Here is a 21,815-nt window from a genome sequence, read left to right as displayed (position 1 = left end):
AGCTTGAACTGGGTGGAGCTCACAGCAGCTCAAGGAGGCCTGCCTGTCTCTGTAGACTCCACCTCTGGGGACAGGGCACAGCCAAACAACAACAACAACAACGACAACAAAAGCAGCAGAAACCTCTGCAGATGCCAACGACATTGTCTGACAGCTTTGAAGAGAGCAGTGGATCTCCCAACACGGAGGTTGAGATCTGAAAACGGACAGACTGCCTGCTCAAGTGGGTCCCTGATCCCTGAGTAGCCTAACTGGGAGACATCCCCCACTAGGGGCAGTCTGACACCCCACACCTCACAGGGTGGAGTACACCCCTGAGAGGAAGCTTCCAAAGCAAGAATCAGACAGGTATACTCGCTGTTCAGCAATATTCTATCTTCTGCAGCCTCTGCTGCTGATACTCAGGCAAACAGGGTCTGGAGTGGACCTCAAGCAATCTCCAACAGACCCACAGCTGAGGGTCCTGACTGTTAGAAGGAAAACTATCAAACAGGAAGGACACACACACCAAAACCCCATCAGTACGTCACCATCATCAAAGACCAGAGGCAGATAAAACCACAAAGATGGGGAAAAAGCAGCGCAGAAAACCTGGAAATTCAAAAAATAAAAGCGCATCTCCCCCTCCAAAGGAACGCAGCTCATCGCCAGCAACAGATCAAAGCTGGATGGAGAGTGACTTTGAAGAGATGAGAGAAGAAGGCTTCAGTCCATCAAACTTCTCAGAGCTAAAGGAGGAATTATGTACCCAGAGCAAAGAAACTAAAAATCTTGAAAAAAGAGTGGAAGAATTGATAACTAGAATAATTAATGCAGAGAAGGCCATAAATGAACTGACAGAGAGGAAAACCATGACACGAGAAATACGTGACAAATACACAAGCTTCAGTAACCAACTCGATCAACTGGAAGAAAGAGTATCAGCGATTGAGGATCAAATGCATGAAATGAAGTGAGAAGAGAAATCTAAAGAAAAAAGAAGAAAAAGAAATGAACAAAGCCTGCAAGAAGTATGGGATTATGTAAAAAGACCAAATCTACGTCTGATTGGGGTGACTGAAAGTGAGGGGGAAAATTGAACCAAGTTGGAAAACACTCTTCAGGATATCATACAGGAGAACTTCCCCAACCTAGTAGGGCAGGCCAACATTCAAATTCAGGAAATACAGAGAACACCACAAAGATACTCCTTGAGAAGAGCAACTCCAAGACACATAATTGCCAGATTCACCAAAGTTGAAATGAAGGAAAAAATCTTAAGGGCAGTCAGAGAGAAAGGTCGGGTTACCCACAAAGGGAAGCTCATCAGAATAACAGCAGATCTCTCGGCAGAAACTCTACAAGCCAGAAGAGAGTGGGGGCCAATATTCAACATTCTTAAAGAAAAGAATTTTCAACCCAGAATTTCATATCCAGCCAAACTAAGTTTCATCAGTGAAGGAGAAATAAAATCCTTTACAGATAAGCAAATGATTAAAGATTGTGTCACGACCAGGCCTGCCTTACAAGAGACCCTGAAGGAAGCACTAAACATGGAAAGGAACAACCGGTACCAGCCATTGCAAAAACATGCCAAAATGTAAAGACCATCGAGGCTAGGAAGAAACTGCATCAACTAACGAGCAAAATAACCAGTTAATATGATAATGGCAGGATCAAGTTCACACATAACAATATTAACCTTAAATGTAAATGGACTAAATGCTCCAATTAAAAGACATAGACTGGCAAACTGGATAGAGTCAAGACCCATCAGTTTGCTGTATTCAGGAGACCCATCTCACATGCAGAGACATACAGAGGCTCAAAATAAAGGGATGGAGGAAGATTTACCAAGGAAATGGAGAACAAAAAAAAAGCAGGGGTTGCAATACTAGTCTCTGATAACCATCAAAGATCAAAAGAGACAAAGAAGGCCATTACATAATGGTAAAGGGATCAATTCAACAGGAAGAGCTAACTATCCTGAATATATATGCACCCAATACAGGAGCACCCAGATTCATAAAGCAAGTCCTTAGAGACTTACAAAGAGACTTAGACTCCTATACAATAATAATGGGAGACTTCAACACCCCACTGTCAACATTAGACAGATCAACGAGACAGAAAGTTAACAAGGATATCCAGGAATTGAACTCATCTCTGCACCAAGCAGACCTAATAGACATCTATAGAACTCTCCATCCCAATTCAACAGAATATACATTCTTCTCAGCACCACATCGCACTTATTCCAAAATTGACCACGTAATTGGAAGTAAAGCACTCCTCAGCAAATGTACAAGAACAGAAATTATAACAAACTGTCTCTCAGACCACAGTGCAATCAAACTAGAACTCAGGACTAAGAAACTCAATCAAAACTGCTCAACTACATGGAAACTGAATAATCTGCTCCTTAATGACTACTGGGTACATAACGAAATGAAGGCAGAAATAAAGATGTTCTTTAAAACCAATGAGAACAAAGATACAACATACCAGAATCTCTGGGACACATTTAAAGCAGTGTGTAGAGGGAAATTTATAGCACTAAATGCCCACAAGAGAAAGCTGGAAAGATCTAAAATTGACACTCTAACATCACAATTAAAAGAACTAGAGAAGCAAGAGCAAACATATTCAAAAGGTAGCAGAAGGCAAGAAATAACTAAGATCAGAGCAGAACTGAAGGAGATAGAGACACAAAAAATCCTCCAAAAATCAATGAATCCAGGAGTTGGTTTTTTGAAAAGATCAACAAAATTGATAGACGACTAGCAAGACTAATAAAGAAGAAAACAGAGAAGAATCCAATAGATGCAATAAAAAATGATAAAAGGGATATCACCACCGACCCCACAGAAATACAAACTACCATCAAAGAATACTATAAACACCTCTACGCAAATAAACTAGAACATCTAGAAGAAATGGATAATTTCCTGGACACTTACACTCTCCCAAGACTAAACCAGGAAGAAGCTGAATGCCTGAATAGACCAATAGCAGGCTCTGAAATTGAGGCAATAATTAATAGCCTACCAACCAAAAAAAGTCCAGGATCAGATGGATTCACAGCTGAATTCTACCAGAATTACAAGGAGGAGCTGGTACCATTCCTTCTGAAACTATTCCAATCAATAGAAAAAGAGGAAATCCTCCCTAACTCATTTTATGAGGCCAACATCATCCTGATACCAAAGCCTGGCAGAGACACAACAAAAAAAGAGAATTTTAGACCAATATCCCTGATGAACATCGATGCAAAAATCCTCAATAAAATACTAACAAACCAGATCCAGCAGCACATCAAAAAGCTTATCCACCATGATCAAGTGGGCTTCATCCCTGGGATGCAAGGCTGGTTCCACATACGCAAATCAATAAACGTAATCCAGGATATAAACAGAACCAAAGACAAAAACCACATGATTATCTCAATAGATGCAGAAAAGGCCTTTCACAAAATTCAACATCCCTTCATGCTAAAAACGCTCAATAAATTCAGTATTGATGGAATGCATCTCAAAATAATAAGAGCCATTTATGACAAACCCACAGCCAATATCATACTGAATGGGCAAAAACTGGAAAAATTCCCTTTGAAAACTGGCACAAGACAGGGATGCCCTCTCTCACCACTCCTATTCAACACAGTGTTGGAAGTTCTGGCTAGGGCAATCAGGCAAGCGAAAGAAATAAAGGGTATTCCGTTAGGAAAAGAAGAAGTCAAACTGTCCCTGTTTGGAGATGACATGATTGTATATTTAGAAAACCCCATTGTCTCAGCTCAAAATCTCCTTAAGCTGATAAGCAACTTCAGCAAAGTCTCAGGATACAAAATTAATGTGCAAAAATCACAAGCATTCGTATACACCAGTAACAGACAAACAGAGAGCCAAATCATGAATGAACTTCCATTCACAATTGCTTCAAAGAGAATAAAATACCTAGGAATCCAACTGACAAGGGATGTAAAGGACCTCTTCAAGGAGAACTACAAACCACTGCTTAGTGAAATAAAAGAGGACACAGACAAATGGAAGAACATACCATGCTCATGGATAGGAAGAATCAATATCATGAAAATGGCCATACTGCCCAAGGTAATTTATAGATTCAATGCCATCCCCATCAAGCTACCAATGAGTTTCTTCACAGAATTGGAAAAAACTGCTTTAAAGTTCATATGGAACCAAAAAAGAGCCCGCATTGCCAAGACAATCCTAAGTCAAAAGAACAAAGCTGGAGGCATCACGCTACCTGACTTCAAACTATGCTACAAGGCTACAGTAACCAAAACAGCATGGTACTGGTACCAAAACAGAGATATAGACCAATGGAACAGAACAGAGTCCTCAGAAATAATACCACACATCTACAGCCATCTGATCTTTGACAAACCTGAGAAAAACAAGAAATGGGGAAAGGATTCCCTATTTAATAAATGGTGCTGGGAAAATTGGCTAGCCATAAGTAGAAAGCTGAAACTGGATCCTTTCCTTACTCCTTATACGAAAATTAATTCAAGATGGATTAGAGACTTAAATGTTAGACCTAATACCATAAAAACCCTAGAAGGAAACCTAGGTAATACCATTCAGGACATAGGCATAAGCAAGGACTTCATGTCTAAAACACCAAAAGCAACGGCAACAAAAGCCAAAATTGACAAATGGCATCTAATTAAACTAAAGAGCTTCTGCACAGCAAAAGAAACTACCATCAGAGTGAACAGGCAACCTACAGAATGGGAGAAAATTTTTATAATCTACTCATCAGACAAAGGGCTAATATCCAGAACCTACAAAGAACTCAAACAAATTTACAAGAAAAAAACAACCCCATCAAAAAGTGGGCAAAGGATATGAACAGACATTCTCAAAAGAAGCCATTCATACAGCCAACAGACACATGAAAAAATGCTCATCATCACTCGCCATCAGAGAAATGCAAATCAAAACCACAATGAGATACCATCTCACACCAGTTAGAATGGCAATCATTAAAAAGTCAGGAAACAACAGGTGCTGGAGAGGATGTGGAGAAATAGGAACACTTTTACACTGTTGGTGGGATTGTAAACTAGTTCAACCATTATGGAAAACAGTATGGCGATTTCTCAAGGATCTAGAACTAGAAGTACCATATGACCCAGCCATCCCATTACTGGGTATATACCCAAAGGATTATAAATCATGCTGCTATAAAGACACATGCACACATATGTTTATTGTGGCACTATTCACAATAGCAAAGACTTGGAATCAACCCAAATGTCCATCAGTGACAGACTGGATTAAGAAAATGTGGCACATATACACCATGGAATACTATGCAGCCATAAAAAAGGATGAGTTTGAGTCCTTTGTAGGGACATGGATGCAGCTGGAAACCATCATTCTCAGTAAACTATTGCAAGAACAGAAAACCAAACACATTTTCTCACTCATAGGTGGAAACTGAACAATGAGATCACTTGGACTCAGGAAGGGGAATATCACACACTGGGGCCTATCATGGGGAGGGGGCGGGGGGATGGATTGCATTGGGAGTTATACCTGATGTAAATGACGAGTTGATGGGTGCTGACAAGTTGATGGGTGCAGCATACCAACAAGGCACAAGTATATATATGTAACAAACCTGCACGTTATGCACATGTACCCTAGAACTTAAAGTATAATAATAATAAAAAAATAAAAATAAAAAAGAATATTTTTCAACATTCATCCTGTCTCTTACCAGCCTATGTAAAACCAACTTGTAGAAATGTAATTCACTCTCAGTAGAACAGATCCCTAACACCTAAATACTATGTTAGCAAGATCTTTGAAAAATTAATGCTCAATATTTCCTTGATTTAAAAAGCTTAGAAAGTTTGACTGAGGAAAACAGGTAGTTTATTACCCAGGAGATTGTGACAGTTTACTATGATGAGGATGAATGTTCTTTTTTCTTTTTTTTTTTTTTTTTTTTTTTTTTTTTTTTTAGAGGGAGTCTCGCTCTGTCACCCAGGCTGGAGGTAGAGTACAGTGGCGCGATCTCGGCTCACTGCAAGCTCCGCCTCCCGAGTTCATGCCGTTCTCCTGCCTAAGCCTCCCGAGTAGCTGGGACTACAGGCACCCGCCACCACGCCCGGCTAATTTTTTGTATTTTTAGTAGAGACGGGGTTTCACCGTGTTAGCCAGGATGGTCTTGATCTCCTGACCTCGTGATCCGCCTGTCTTGGTCTTCCAAAGTCCTAGGATTACAGGCGTGAGCCACCGCGCCTGGCCATGTTCTTTTATTTGTATTTATTTTTACCTCTTGCGTAAAGGTGATATGGCCCAAAATATATAGAGGGAGGTTTAAAAACAGACATGAGTTGACAAGACACTACTGACTTGCTGTTTGATTTTCGATAAACTTTTTTACACCTCAGATGTCATATTATGTATATAAACAAATCATATACCCAACACATCTCTTTGTATTGTTTTATAGATTATTAAAATATACGGCTACAACATGTATATTGTTTTTTAGAAGCCCATCAAATTTTGACTACCACTTTTGAAAATAACCTAAAAGTGAAAAGGCGAATGACTCCAATCCTCATAAATTTTATTTTTGTCTACAATGACGGTTTCTTAATGTTGTGATCTTGTTTCCATAGAACAATCAAAGCCTAGCAATATAAGTTGGTACTAGAGGTGATACATTCTTTGAAATATCTTTTATCCCTTTATATACAAAGATACCTGAAACTGTCAATAAGAAATACCTGCTGCTTCTGGGATGGAACATTCATCTCCTCTAAGAGGATTCTTTCATCTGCACAAGATTTCCTCTTTCTATCAGAAAGTATATAGTAAGCATGACCTATGTGCTTACAATGACATACACATCAGAAACACTGGAGAATACTAAGTTGATGTTATGTGGATCAGGACAAGATACAAAGCCAGTTTTCTACAATAAATAAATAATTTATATCAAAGGTACTGCGTTTCCTTGGAAGAATAAATCACTTGCTAACCTTTTATTAAATGATACTCTGTAGGTAACCAATTATGTAGAAGATACAATCCCTGTCTAAGGGCTCCTTCCAGGCAAGTTGGAAAAATTTGGAACATAGGGTATAGCTTTCAAACTAAAAAATATTTCTAATATTTTCTTAGCCAGAAGGATTTCAAATAATAAAACATGAACAAAGTGAATTGTAAGTATTATCTCAAATAAAATATTGCCTAAAACAGTCAAATAAAAGATCTCATTTAAAAAACTGCCCAAACAGATTACATTTAGATGACAGATGGAAATTCTGAAATGACTAGTTAGAAATTTCCAATGATGTCCTGTTTCTTATGTAATATTATGTAAGTTTGTTAGTATGACATCTTGTGACCAATAACCTTTCTAGTTCAAGCAATCCTCACCTTTGCTCGAATACTGCTTTGTAGGTTTTACCTGTGATGTTCCTTTTCTGAGATCTTACACTGTCATCTAAATCTATGATCCTTTAAGTCCTAAGTCAAGCTTTATCTTTTCTGGGAAAAGTCCTCCAATCTTTATTGCTTTTCTCATAAGATTATATCAGTGTATTAGTCAAAGTTCTCCAGAGAAACAGAATCAGTATGATCTCTTAGTGGGGAGAGAGAGAGAGAGAGGGAAGGAGAGAGAGAGAGAGAGAGAGGGAAGGAGAGAGAGAGAGAACTGTCACTGTAATAACTAAAGCTTTCAATAAAATGTCTATGCATATTCACAGTCATGACTTTTCTGCTAATGAGTCCTCCATACTCCCCAGTGCAGCTCTGCTAAGAAGGCTACACTAGCCCAGCTGTACACAAGAAGCATATCAGAGCAGAAGGCAATGTTCAGAGAATTTGTTTCCAAAAATTGTTTAAATCTAGTTTTCCATCTTATGTTATTTCTGACCATCACATTCCTCATGTTTGTTTTATTTCTTTGTTACCCTTTTTTTAAAAAAAAAATCTTATCATTCTCTACCCTTCTGCTTTGTTTCCTGCACTTTAACCATGTATTTGCTCTTTTTGCAATTTCCGTAAATCTTGGGATTATTGACAATTGGGTAGCATACTTTGTTATGTTTGCACCATCCTGAGTATTGTAAGATGCTTAGCAACATCCCTGGGCCTCTTCCCATTAGATGCCAGTAGCAGCCCCCAGTTCGTGACAACCAAAAATGTTGCCAGACATTGCCATATGTCTCCTGGGGGCAAAATTATTTTCTGTATAGACCCACTGCTTTAGATGGGTATTTTAGAAATGAACTGTGTGGGATAGTTCTGGACTGTGGATGCTAGACCCCATTTGGCATGGGGATAGAACAATATGGATGCAATATTATATTACTCCATGAATGAATGAAGTGTTACGGATGACTGCTGAATCAGTATATTTATACTTCCTAAATCTAAAAAAATGGTGAGCTACCCACTTAGCAAGTATTTTTCTGCTACAGCATATGGACATAATAGCTTTGATTGTGTTTACCTTATAATGACCTGTTCAATTGTAATTGGAGAAAAATGATGACTTTATTGTGACAAGCTTCTAAAATGCCTATGTTGCCTCTTGAGATCACACCCACTCATGATCATCATAGACTTAGAGATAATGATAAGAATTAGATTATCTCTTCACTGTATTTCAAATAATCAAGACCAATTGCTAGAATATAGGTTCTGTTTTATTATCTCTTGGGCCTTCCAAGACCTTTCTTCAGTTTGTGTGACTCATTCTACGTGCTCTACAACAGAGAACTCAGCTCTTTTAGCATCTACCAGCAGTGGTAAAATGGATTGTGAACTGTGTTTCTTCATTCTGAAGCTTTGTAGCTGATATCACAGACTTTACCCTTCGTCTCAATATTTCAATTTAGTTCATCATATGAGCATTTTACTATGAACCTCTTCAGCTGTTTCTATCAAATATTTCATGGTGGCAATCACCTACTCAAAGAGTTTATATTTCAAGTACAAGAAAGCAAATCCATTTAAATAAGTGTTTATTTGGACCTGCCATGTGCCACAGTTTATGCCAGGTCCTGGAGGATATAATTTAAAATAACACATATATCAACAGAATTATATACGAACTATAATTTTAGTTAGAATGATTGCGATAGTTAATATTTTGTGTCAACTTGACTAAGATCAGAGGTTGCCCAGGTATCTGTAAGATATTTCCGGGTGTATCTGTGAGAGTGTTTCTGGATAAGATTAGCATTTAAATCAATGGATTCAGTAGATTGCCTTTTCCAACCTACATAGGCTTCATCCCATCTATCAAGGGCCATAAAAGAACAAAGGGCAGAGGAAGGAGGAATTTGCCCCTTTTTCCTTTCGCCTGGCCACTTGAGCTGATACATAAGTATTTTCCTGCTCTTATACTAGGGTTTATACCATCAGCTTTCCAAATTTTCAGTCCCTTGGACTCAGACTGGAATTACACCAACAGCTCTCCTGGGTCTTCAGTTTACAAATGCAGACTGTGGGACTTTCCAGTCTCCAATTCCTCATATTCTCTCTCTCTCTCTCTCTCTCTCTCTCTCTCTCTCACTCTCTCTCTCCATCTCTCTTTCTCACTCATTATTCCAGAAAGATCATACTGATTTTGTTTCTCTGGAGAACCTGACTAATGCAGAACCTGAGGTAAGCATTAAGGACTCACCCTATTTGGGGAGTGCAAGGCCGTGGCAAAGGGGCATGGAAGTGCAGCAAACAAAATGCAATGCAATGGTGTGCGGTGTGTTAGTGCCCTGAGTATTACTTCATAATGAGGCATAAGGCAAGCCACTTGGCAGGCATGCTTGTTAAACATTGGCGACTTCTCTGGAGCAGTTGCAAAGAAAAAATACACCTCAAGGAAATTGATGGGATAGGGAAGAAAGGGGAAACGTGTCTTTTCCTGTTCTAGTATCTCCTCTTACTACTGATCAGGTTCATTGTGAGGGTAATTCAACCACATTTCCCGTTGAAGTATGTTTTGGAGAAGCACTCAGGAAGTCAGACTCCCTACTCCATCCAGGTGTAGTATTTCATCAAACTCTGAAAATGCTAGGGGAACCCTGAGTAGACGGCCCATTAGCCAAGAAAGTGAGAGAAAGAACGCTGTGGTGGTGAACAACTTCTGTGACCTAACAAGACCATTGGAAAATCCTGAAAGTATTTATAAATAGATAAAACTAAATACATAAAATATATTTGCAATAAATTGGTTTACATATGTAGGAACAAGTGTATTACCTTCATAATGTCAACAAATCTATTAAAATCATTTATGTGCCTGATTATTTTAGTTTTCATTAACTACCAAGTCATACTTTTAAAAATGTGAATTCTATTTCTAATTTTAAAGTTAAATGACAAGATACCTTAAAAATTAATCAATACAACATCCTCACTTAACAAATAAGGAAACTGAGGCTCAAGGAGGTAAGATAATTTGCGCAAGGTTACATAGGGAATGATGGATTCAGCTCTAGAAGTTGTCTCTAGGTTGTCATTTCAATATTCTATTCTCTCTTCATCTTTCTACATAATTGAAAAGAGTTGCTTTTTCATTGAAACGCAGACAGCTGACTTAATGATCCTTCAGAAATGGCAAAACAGAGGGAATGTGGAACTCAGGTAGTCAGATATTTTCTTGTGCATTCGAGGCTATGACTATCTTCCTTTGAGCCAAAGCTAAAGGTATGAGGCAAGTTTCTGGATAAAATAACATGTTGTAGATGCAACCAGTCAGAAAAGCAAAGGATCTTTCACAGATTGGAGTGCAAATGGGAGACATCCCTTTAGGGAAAGACTAAGATAAAAACATTTGACAATGTGGCTGTGAGCTTCAGTGCTCTGTGAGTACAGAATGGCAATATCTGTTCATCAATTTCTTCCCTAAGTCATTGACTAGCCATTTATCATGTCAGAGAAATATAAAAAGTTAATAAGACAGTTTCCTAGTTATGAGCACATGTTCTAGAGGTAAACCAAATGCAGTTACAGGCTCCATCACTTGGCAGCATTGTTTTGCTGGAAAGTTTATTTAACCTGTATGTGCCCCAATTTCTTCATCTGCAAAGTGGAGGTTATACTAGAACTTGCCTTACAGCATTGTTTGGAGAGTAAATGATTCACACTGTGCACTTGCTATATAATAATAAATCCTGGATATTTCATATGATTATAATTTGTGAAACCTAGAAGGAGTTCTGTTTATTCATCACAAAACTCAGCACTCTCAGTTAAATGGAAAAACTTTGAGAATCTGTGAAACACTTTGTTGATGTTTGTTGTTTTCAAATTTTAAAAGAACATAGTAGCCATTTATACTGATGTTGAGGCTCCAGCTGATGCTCCAAAGTACAGATGAAGTCAAAGAAAAGAAATGAGAAGGATTAACTGATGTACCTTCATTGTAGTTACCAGAAATTGGAGCATTGTGGTAACAATTTTGAAGCAAGCTCCATCATGTTAAAGCAAAGGTTGGCAAACTTTTTTTTTTTTTTTTTTTCCTGAAAGGGGCCAGATGGTGAATATTTAAGGCCTTAAGGGACATATGGTCTCTGTCTGAACCACTCAGCTCTTCCACTGTAGCATGAAAGTCAGAATAGACCATATGTAAATGGATGCTTGTGGCTGTATTCCGATCAATTTCATATATAGAAACAGGTAGTAGCTGGATTTGGCCCATCAGCCATCATTTCTCAATTCCTGATCTAGAAGAAAAGCTCTATAGAAAAATCATGTATTCCATGGCAGTATGGTTTTATTCACCACGGCTCTATATTTGTGAATATCCAGGGTATTTCATATAGGATTATAGTTACTCATGTCACTTTCTCATTATTGAGCTTATTTAATGAGTTTTATTTTATCTTTATGTAAAATGATTTTATAGGGTGCTTTTCACATAAGTTACAAGTTTGGTAGAGTCCCCAAAGCTGAGGGCAAATATTGGTAAATGACAATATATCCCAGTCCTAGTCACATCTCCATGATTAGAGGTGGCCATGACAGCTTTACAGCTTTCCTGAGTCTTATACCCCTTAAGTGCAATGTAGACATTTATAAGAGAAAGAGATTTACTCTGAAATAAGTTTTATTCTTGTGGGATAATACTACCCATGTAACACACAAAGAGAAACATATATATACACGGCTTCCCTCTCTTTGGGAAAGGAGAGAAGGTGAAGAGGCCCATTCACAGAGTGTGTGGTGGCTGGCTGGAATGACAGAAGGTAGTGTCGTTCTCTATAACAAAAATGTTTTATGTTATAGGAACTCAACGAATGTTCAATGAATGTCTAACTGAAAATAACATTTTCTAAAGCAATTATATGATTAAATGCTCTATGATGGGATGTAAATCTCTCAAGACATGAGATGTCATGTTTCCATTCCTCTCTAAACTCTGTTTTCTTTCCAGAAAAAAACAAAAAACAAAAAACATGAAGCTAAGAAAACAAGTTTACCTAATGAAAATAGTAGTAAGTACAGGATGCATTTACCGAAAGTGTCACACTAATAAAAGAAAACGACATGTCTCTGGAATTGTTTGCCCACCAAGACGACAAGGCAGAAAATTGAGTATTTCTGTATCTCCTGGAGTTTTGATACTAGACTAGCATACTCTTAAAGCAGTGAGCCATTATAATTAGCTGGGTGGAAGACACCTGCTCTAGGACCAAATCACAAACCACGGGCAGTGCTGTTGTCATGCGCGTCCGTGTGAAGAGACCACCAAACAGGCTTTGTGTGAGCAATAAAGCTTTTTAATCACCTGGGTGCAGGCGGGCTGAGTCTGAAAAGAGAGTCAGGGAAGGAAGATAAGGGTGGGGCCGTTTTATAGGATTTGGGTAGGTAAAGGAAAATTACAGTCAAAGGGGGGTTGTTCTCTGGAGGGCAGGAGTGGGGGTCACAAGGTGCTCAGTGGGGGAGCTTTTTGAGCCAGGATGAGCCAGGAAAAGGAATTTCACAAGATAATATCGTTTAAGGCAAGTACGGGCCATTTTCACTTCTTTTGTGGTGGAATGTCATCGGTTAAGGCGTGTCAGGGCATTTGCACTTCTTTTGTGATTCAGGGCATTTGTACTTCTTTTGTGATTCTTCAGTTACTTCAGGCCATCTGGGCGTTTAGGTGCAAGTCACAGGGGATGCGATGGCTTGGCGTGGGCTCAGAGGCCTGACAGCTGTGAGTGTGTGTTTCCTATGGGCCAAGAAAGCCACCTCCTGGACAAATGGATCCTAGCAGAAGAAAGCTGGGTGGGATGGAGCCCTAGCAGGAGGGAACTCGGGATGAGGATTCAGGGAGAAGTCATGGAAGGGTGTGCTAACTCTGTGGTGTCTTCGTCAGTTTGGACCAAGATACCATAGACTGGAGACTCAAACAAGAGAAATTTATTTTTCACAGTTCTGGAGGCTGGAAAGTGCAAGATCAAAGTGCTGGCCAATTTGGTTTTTAGAAATGGTTCTCCTTCTGATTTGCAGATGACCACCTTCTCTCTATGTCCTCATGTATCAGAGAGCACAGAGACCAGAAGAAAACCTCTTGTGTCTTTTCTTATAAAGGCACTAATTTCCACATGAAGGTTCCATTTTCATAAGCTAATTACCTCCCAAAGGCCTCTTCTCCAAATACCATTGCATTGGGAATTAGGATTTTAACATATGAATTTGGAGGAAGGACACAAACATTACATGCTTATACATTACAGAGTGCATAATAACAGAGGATATTCAATGGCAAAGATTGAGTCCTGGCTAAATGCACAAACCTTAATGTCCCTGTTGAAAAACCTGTAAGATCACCAGAAAATCTGTTAAGACGAAATGAAGTATGTCTGAGCTCCCTGCCACAAAGAAGAATGCTACTATAAGTCTTTTCTGTGTTTCCACAGAAAGGTGCTAGAAATGAGATTCTGGGCTGAGCTGGTTTAAGGTGGGTCTTTCAAGGCTGAGAACTGATTGGAATTAGGTATATTTATAATATAATAGTTTAGAATTGATGGACACAGCAAAGAGAGGAAGCTGACATGAGTTTCTTGATACCTAAACTGTTGCTTAATTAGGGAACTGTTTATTCAGGTCTTCAGGCTATTGGCTCCAACAGATTAGTCTATAGGAATTTCTTGAAGCATGCAGGGAAATGAGCTATTGTCTGATGTTATCTCTTCCCAGTAAAAGTTTCCAGAGGCAAACAACACAGTCCTTGTTGACACAGGTGGTCTAAAGCATCATGTTGAGGAAGATGGCCCTGGTTGTCATTTTCTTTCCTCCCATTGTATCTTTCTGAATCAAACAGAAGCAAGGAGCAGTACATTGATGGAAGGCAAGGTGGAGTATAGAAATTAAAAAAAAAAAGTAGTCTTCTTTAAACCGCTGGTGGCCTCTGGAAACACATGACAGGCCTAGACTGAGGGGAAAGGGAGAAGCTTTGATTGTGGCTGTAAGACTGGTTTTGTAATTATGCAACTTTGAATTACTAACATGAAATGAAAATTTTTCTTAATATCTTAATGTGATAATAGATCTACCTATTGTGTTGTTCGACGATTCAGGGAAGATAGAGCTCTAAATTCAGTGCTGTTAAAAAAAAATGAAGCAATTTCCTAATTCTGTCCTGAGTCCTGTCTGCTTAATGCATCAGTTACAATCAAAGATGACCATCTAATAATTCTCGATTTTCTCTTATTCAGTAGTAGGGTTAGATTTTCATTCAGTGGGTCCTGTACAGGGTCTGACATAATAATTGACATTTTCATCAAAGTAAGAAAAACATGAAAAATTCCAAGTTATCATTTATTATTTTACCACTGTTTATCAGTGCTGAGCTTACTTAGGATCAGAATAAATATCATGAAGATGGAAGCTATGCAAATGTACCTCTTAAATCTCCTGCTTCAGGGAGCATTACTGATTGATTAGCTACAGCAGCTGGTATGTGAATCTACCGTCACTTTTGTGCCAAGGTTGTGCTGTCATTCGTTCTTGTTAGTAAGTACTCTTGGCAAGGATGCTAAGGCAGGCCCCATTTTGGTGATATGTAAGGCTCCTTTGATGGGTGACTTGCCAAAACTTTCTTAGAATTGCCCTGAAGGAGTTTCTTAAAGAAGTTTCTTCTAGGCCAAACTTACTTCCCTCTGTCGTTCACTGAGGCTAGACATACACCATAGTAGTATGGCTCTCCCAGACCTCTCCAACTACCTCCCCATTATCCATCACTGGCATTTTCACCAGTAAATCCTTTTTATGTTTAATCCTATTTGGCAGCTGCTTTTCAAGAGACTGTAATGGACACAACAGATCAGTAAGATTTATTCTTCAAAAATTGAATGTAACTTACTCTATTCTCAATAATGGGTTTATATTATTTTATCCGAGTGTTTTTGAAGTTCTTCTTCTTTGTGTTCCTACTGAATCTTGTCTTCATCCCCATTATTCCATTCGCCATATAAGTTATAATTGTAGTTGTGTGAACTTCTGGAAGCAGAGAATTTGTGTCTTTGTTCGGTATAATGCTTGGTATTTAATAGGACCTCAATAAATACTTTTTTCAATGAAAGACTAAAACAAAATTTTCTGAAGCAAATATATAAAAAATGCACTTATGAGGGGACTTAAATCTCTTAAAACATGAGATAGGTTATATATTTAAATTTTCTTTACACTTTACTTTCTTTTTTTTTTTTTTTTTGAGACGGAGTCTTTGCTCTGTCACCCAGGCTGGAGTGCAGTGGTGCGAACTCGGCTCACTACAAGCTCCGCCTCCTGGGTTTACGCCATTCTCCTGCCTCAGCCTCCCGAGTAGCTGGGACTACAGGCGCCCGCCACCTCGCCCGGCTAGTTTTTTGTACTTTTAGTAGAGACAGGGTTTCACCATGTTAGCCAGGATGGTCTCAATCTCCTGACCTTGTGATCCGCCCGTCTTGGCCTCCCAAAGTGCTGGGATTACAGGCGTGAGCCACCGCACCCGGCCTACACTTTACTTGCTATTCAACAAACTGTCAATAAAACATATGAAACAAACAAAAAGTCAGCTGACTACAACCTCCATCTCTCAGGTTCAAGTGATTCTCCTGCCTCAGCCTCCCAAGGAGCTGGGATTACAGGTGCACACCATACCTTGCTAATTTTTATATTTTTAGTAGAGATGGGTTTCCCCCATGTTGGCCAGGATGGCCTCGAACTCTTGACCTTAACTGATCCACCAGCCTCAGTCTCCCAAAGTGCTGGGATTACAGGTATGAGTCATCACACCCAGCCTAAGTGTATTATATTAATAAAATAAAATGGAATACCAGAATTCATGCTAAAGACATAAGGTTATTTAAAATATTATAACTATTTGAAATACATTTCAGTGGAAGAATTCTGGGAAAATAATGAGAGAAGAATTTTAGAAAGATGATAACAGAAATAATCCTGAGCATTGGCACAAAAATTGAAATTCAAGATATATCTCCTGTCAGATTTAGGAAAGGTCCTAGGTCAAGATTAATTTGTCCTTGTTCAACCATATACTTCCAAGAGGGGTAGGATGCTGAGTCCTACTGATGTAGATGGTCAACAATCACAGATATTGGACAGGCTGAGTGTTACAGTTCCACAGAGTACAGAAATAATCATGAGAGAATGGAGAATATTCAGTAAGTTGATTCAAAAAGGCGAGACCCAAAGGCTGGTTAGTAACAAGTTTCCTGGAAATTCCTGGATGAAAAGATAGTTAGGTGGTAGAAGCTGGACCCACAGTCCAGAGATGGGAAGCCAATGCTTCCATAACCAAGAGATCCAAGGCCAGTGTTTCCACATCCAAGGGATCCTATGTAGTTAGTCTGGTGCGGACTGCGGAAGATGGAATTCTTTGGGTGGTAGCAGGATGTCTGATAGGATTTGGCCAAAGTGCAGGATATCTGAAAGCTGGTGGGCTCACAGTAGGTCTCCTGACAGGCGTTGTAGAGAGAGGAGCCCAGTTGGCAGGTATTTGGAGAATAGATGGCATTGCTGGGGTAGAACGAATTATAAATGGAAACTGGATACCCTAGGTAACCTCCAAAACAGCAGGAGGAGAAGTTTCCAGAGCTGTAGTTGTAAGACATGTTAACAGGAGTTCTGAGTTCAGTTGAGTTGCAGTGAGGAGTGTGTGTGTGTGAATGTTACCTTCTATACTGCACACTTACATACTCTAGCAATAGATGTAGTCACAAGTGCCCATTTTAATGAGAACACTTAATTAGGCTCCAGTCAAAATGAAATATATTAACATTCAAATAACATTTTTTTATGAATGCAGACGTCTACATGAAAGAATTTCATTAATTTTTCAAAGCAGTTGTTCATGAAACAAAAATGCCATTTCTCATTCATCTTGCTTGGGTAGAATGAAAACCACCATAATTGTACCTATAAGACTGATGCTTCAGAGGGTTGGGTGCGGAGGCTCACACCTGTAATCTCAGCACTTCGGGAGGCTGAGGCAGGCAGATCATGAGGTCAGGAGTTCGAGACCAGCCTGACCAACATGGTGAAACACCGTCTCTACTAAAAATACAAAAATTAGCCAGACATGGTGGCGGGTGGCTGTAATCCCAGCTACTCAAGAGGCTGAGGCAGGAGAATTGCTTGAACCCAGGAGGTGGAGGTTGCAGTGAGCCAAGATCGTACCACTGTACTCCAGCCTGGGTGGCAGAGCAAGATTCCATCCCCCCTCAAAAAAAAAAAAAAAAAAGATCGATGCTTCATTCATCCTGTCCTTCTAGAACTTGGATCAAATGGCTAACACACTGAGAGTTCTGGTATTTGTAAAGATCTAAAAAATACCTTGTAATCTGGAAGGGACATTTATCTTGCTCCAATTTTATAAATTCAATGGAGAACAGAAAAAAAATTCAATATCTATTTCTTCTTTCAAATCTTTGAACCATTACAAGAAATAGCCCAATAACAATCCTTATTTGGTAGACATGCTACATGAGTGCCTAACATATTTGAGTTTAGATTTCTTATAACACAAGTAACCAAGTCACTCTTGTGCACATGAGGATTTAAGAATGGTCAAATTATTGCAGAAGTGCTTTGAAGTTTACATTGTAAAACTACTAAAGAAATCCCTTACTCAGAGGTTGATTTGCTTCTTCATAGAAATCATCATTAAGTTTGATTATAAAAAACCATTTATCCCCATAAGGTGTAAGTAATTTTTTGGTGGTGGTGATGTTACTGAGAGCAAAATAATAAGCACTATATTTAAAATGTAAATCTTTAATCTTTTCCTTTCTTTTCTCTCAGAGGGTGACATTTTTACTACAGAGGGAAAAGAAAAGCAAGAAATGAGGCAAATGTCTATCCCACGTAGTCTTCACAGAAAGATAAAATATTTGAAGAATTTATAGTAACAAATGACTTTATAAATTGAAATAAAGGGGTGGGAAGGATGTATGGTGATAATGCGTAATTGAGAGTGAATGCCTTTGTGACCTCTGATGTATCAACTGATATATATATTCTGCCTACAGTACTAGAGTAATGAGGATTTTTCTGGAATCACTCAGAAAGTTCATCAAAGCAAACTGTAAATAGAGATAGGCCACGGATACATGAAATGGCTTAACCTGTGGGAATGGGCAAACCTCTTAAGACATCCATCTTCAGAACTGATGTATTCTACAGTGGAAGTGAACTGAGACTCCCTTCTATGAAGAATTAGGATTACTAGGTCAAAGTTTTAAGGGAAGATTCAGCTAAAAATCTAAAATGAGTTGCTGTTGTAATTAATGATATTTCCATATTGAGGGCCCTGGGAAAATCTAATTAGGAGTTGTAAGTGGAATTTCAATCTGACAGGAGGCTGGAGATAATTGCTCAACTTCCTTCCAAATTGTAGACTTTATGAGTCTAAACTGCTGAGGAGACAAATATCTCCAATCATGTTTCATTTATTAGGTAACATAGTTTGTTCTGTGTTTCTGTAATAAACAGTTCTTATTAGGCTTCTCAATTATGAATAGCAAAAAGCATTCTAGTAGATTCCAAATCTTCCTGTTGTATTTGTCAATAAAATATTGAATATCAAAATAGCCACACGAATATTTAGCTCACCTAAATTGAAGTTGCTTGCTTGTTTTAGTGTCATCCACTCCTGTGTAAGCAATTTCAGTAGAAGAATATTCCGTGGGATCGGATATTAAGTAACGTCGCACGTTCTTTTCTCAAAGTATGGATGTTTTTGCATTCAACTACTTTCGTTCAGAAGTGGAATGGAAACGTTTTTCTAAAAATGAGCAAATCAAACAACACAGAAACCACAGCAAGATAAATTTCAATCTCTCCTCTTCCTCAACATATCAGTCTTCATTATACCATTACATCGAGGTGAAATACAAGTCACAGAACATGAGAAAATATGACCATTATTTTAGAAGTGTTGTAACACTTGTCAGAAACACCTGAAAATAATGTACGTCAAAGTCATGTATGTTACTTTTGAGGCAAGGGAAGAATCTTCTTAAGATGCTCCCTTTGTCTCACCACTTTAAGGGAGCTACTTTGTAAACTTTCTTTAAAACAGGAATGTTTTCCAGATTCTGGGCAATTCTTTTAGTGGGAAACACTGACTCTGATCAGAGGTAGAAATACACTAGGAATTTTTGCCACATGATTTGTTTTTATTTTTAATGCTTTTTCAGCATCTTAGATGAATAATCTCGACCATTCCAAAATACATGAAGCGGTTTATTATTTTTAATTCACTCAACGGTAAACACACACCCAAGGAAAGAAAAGCTAAGATTGGCTCCTAATAGTCTGCATACAGTTTTGAACAGGACCATGCAAAATAAGGGAATCTCAGTTAATATTTCATTAAAGCCGTTCCAGTTGAGGTTTGATTTTTAAAAAGACATTATATTTTGCATATCAGTCGCCGCTTTCTGATGATATTCTTCATTAAGTTAGCTTGCTACTTTGCGGTGACAATGAATGTATGTTTTTGTTTAAAAGAAATGACTATGAATAGATCGGTTAGCTGGCAACTTTGTACACCAGATGGCAACAATTTTGAGACAGATTGTGAAACGGGTATCAATTATTTTTAATTAAGGCAGCTTCCCTTAACCCAGACACTGTCTACCTCTAAAGCAATTCTCTGAGTTATCTGCAGAGTGACCTTTGGTAAGGGAAGATGAGTAATAGCTTTAAAGAGTCAACACTATTATCTGAATCCCAAGGCACAAACATTACTGCACTTTCTAGTTGTAAAATCACAAGTAATATATATGTCTGACTATGACGATCTTTTTAATTCATTTATAGTTGGCAGGTAACCTGTTTTTATGTGCCATGTGGATGACACCCAATGTTAAGGGTATATAAGTCCCCAGGTCCAAGAAGTGACATTCAAAGTCATAACACTGTCATTATAAGTCAACTCTCCCGCCGACATATCCTACAACTGCTACTCTGGAAACTTCTCCTCCCACCTTGTGGGGGCTACCTGCGCTACCCAGGCTTCTCTTGTGGCTCTTCCTACCCTAGCAACCTGGTCTACAGCACCTGACCTCTGGTCTCCCAGCACCTGACAGCTGGGCTCTTCTCTCTACAGAGGCTATCAGGAGACCTGCTGGAAACTCCCTGGGTTCCAGACATACTGTGTAGTGTCCAGCATCTGCCAGACCTCCTGCTACCGCCCTAGAGCCTCCATGCTCTGCAGTCCCTGCCAGATGACTTACTCTGGATCTCTGGGCTTTGGATGCAGAGGCTTTCAGTCTTTTGGCTGTGGCTCTCCATCCCTGGGCTTTGTATCCAGTGTATTCTAATCCATGGGTTGTTGTCCCAGTGCTTTCACATCCCTAAATTATACACCCAACCCTAAATTATAGACCCAACCTTCTACTCTTCTACTGCCAGTCTGCTTCTTACCATCCAGCCTGTGAATATGACTTTTAGTAATTATGTTTGAGGAGCCAGAAACTTAAACACAATACCTGTGTCCGTATCCATATATGCATACCGTCTATTGCTCTCCTATCCTATCATTTGCCTATGAATTTGATGTCTACTGCTACCCATGATAGATTACGAATAATCTAAATTCCAGTAACTAGAAAATATTCACTGGAGAAAGATGTTAAAACTGCTTATTTATAATTATATAGATGTGCCACATCAAAGCACACTTCTCCTACTGTGTCTCCTAGTTATTTCCCCTAGAGTAGTTGCTTTAAATTTTACAAAGTGAAGGATGTAAGTTTAAATAAAACTGGGTAACATTACATCGGCATATCTGCTTTAATATTCTTTGCTTACTTTTTGTCTTAAAAACTACTAAATATCCGGCTGGGTTTTTCTGTGTCTTCTACTACAGACACTTGCACACGAATGTTCATTGTAGCATGATTCACAATAGCGAGGACATGGAATCAAGCTAAATGGCCATCAATGACAGATTGAATAAAGAAAATGTGGTACGTATATACCATGAACTACTACGTAGCTATAATAAAGAATGAGATCGTATCTTTTGTGAGGACAGGGATGGAGCTAGAGGTTATAATGCTTGGCAAACTAACATAGACACAGAAAACCACATATTGCATGTTCTCACTTATAAGAGGGAGATAAATAATGAGAACACATGAACACAAAGAAGGAAACAACAGACACTGGGGTCTACTTGAGGGAGAAGGGTGGGAAGAAGAAGAGAAACAGAAAAGGTAACTACTGGGTACTGGGCTTAATACCTGGGTGATGAAATAATCTGTACAACAAATCCTTGTGACACGAATTTACCTATGTAACAAAGCTTCACATGTACCTTTAAACCTAAAATAAAAG

The 21,815-nt window shown here is 38.8% G+C and overlaps 2 protein-coding genes and 1 long non-coding RNA gene across 6 annotated transcripts in view; 1 reads left to right on the top strand and 2 right to left on the bottom strand.

Annotated features, from left to right (window-relative positions):
* LOC105472752 (uncharacterized) overlaps positions 1-21,440 on the top strand; it is a 47,737-nt gene extending 26,297 nt beyond the window's left edge. The window contains exon 3 of the long non-coding RNA XR_011622782.1: positions 21,346-21,440. This is a non-coding gene — a long non-coding RNA (uncharacterized lncRNA). The remainder of the gene's footprint in view (positions 1-21,345) is intronic.
* Positions 1-21,815, bottom strand: part of LOC112425049 (keratin associated protein 13-4) — a 179,750-nt gene that overhangs the window by 130,410 nt on the left and 27,525 nt on the right. For 2 of the 4 annotated variants that reach the window (XR_011622775.1, XR_011622774.1), the window contains exon 3: positions 19,083-19,254. The exons of the other annotated variants lie outside the window; for them this stretch is intronic. The gene's annotated coding sequence lies outside the window, so the exon portion shown is untranslated. The remainder of the gene's footprint in view (positions 1-19,082; positions 19,255-21,815) is intronic. 4 annotated transcript variants of the gene reach the window in all.
* On the bottom strand, positions 16,429-17,136 carry LOC105472751 (keratin associated protein 15-1). The gene has a single exon (XM_011726278.2). It carries the CDS (start codon positions 17,081-17,083, stop codon positions 16,670-16,672), a length of 414 nt encoding a protein of 137 aa, XP_011724580.1. The 5' UTR covers positions 17,084-17,136; the 3' UTR covers positions 16,429-16,669.

This window comes from Macaca nemestrina, chromosome 4 (genome assembly GCF_043159975.1).
Source record: "Macaca nemestrina isolate mMacNem1 chromosome 4, mMacNem.hap1, whole genome shotgun sequence".
NCBI lineage: Eukaryota > Metazoa > Chordata > Mammalia > Primates > Cercopithecidae > Macaca > Macaca nemestrina.
The sequence above is the reverse complement of the archived record's forward strand: the minus strand, read 5'-3'. Positions and strand labels throughout refer to the sequence as shown.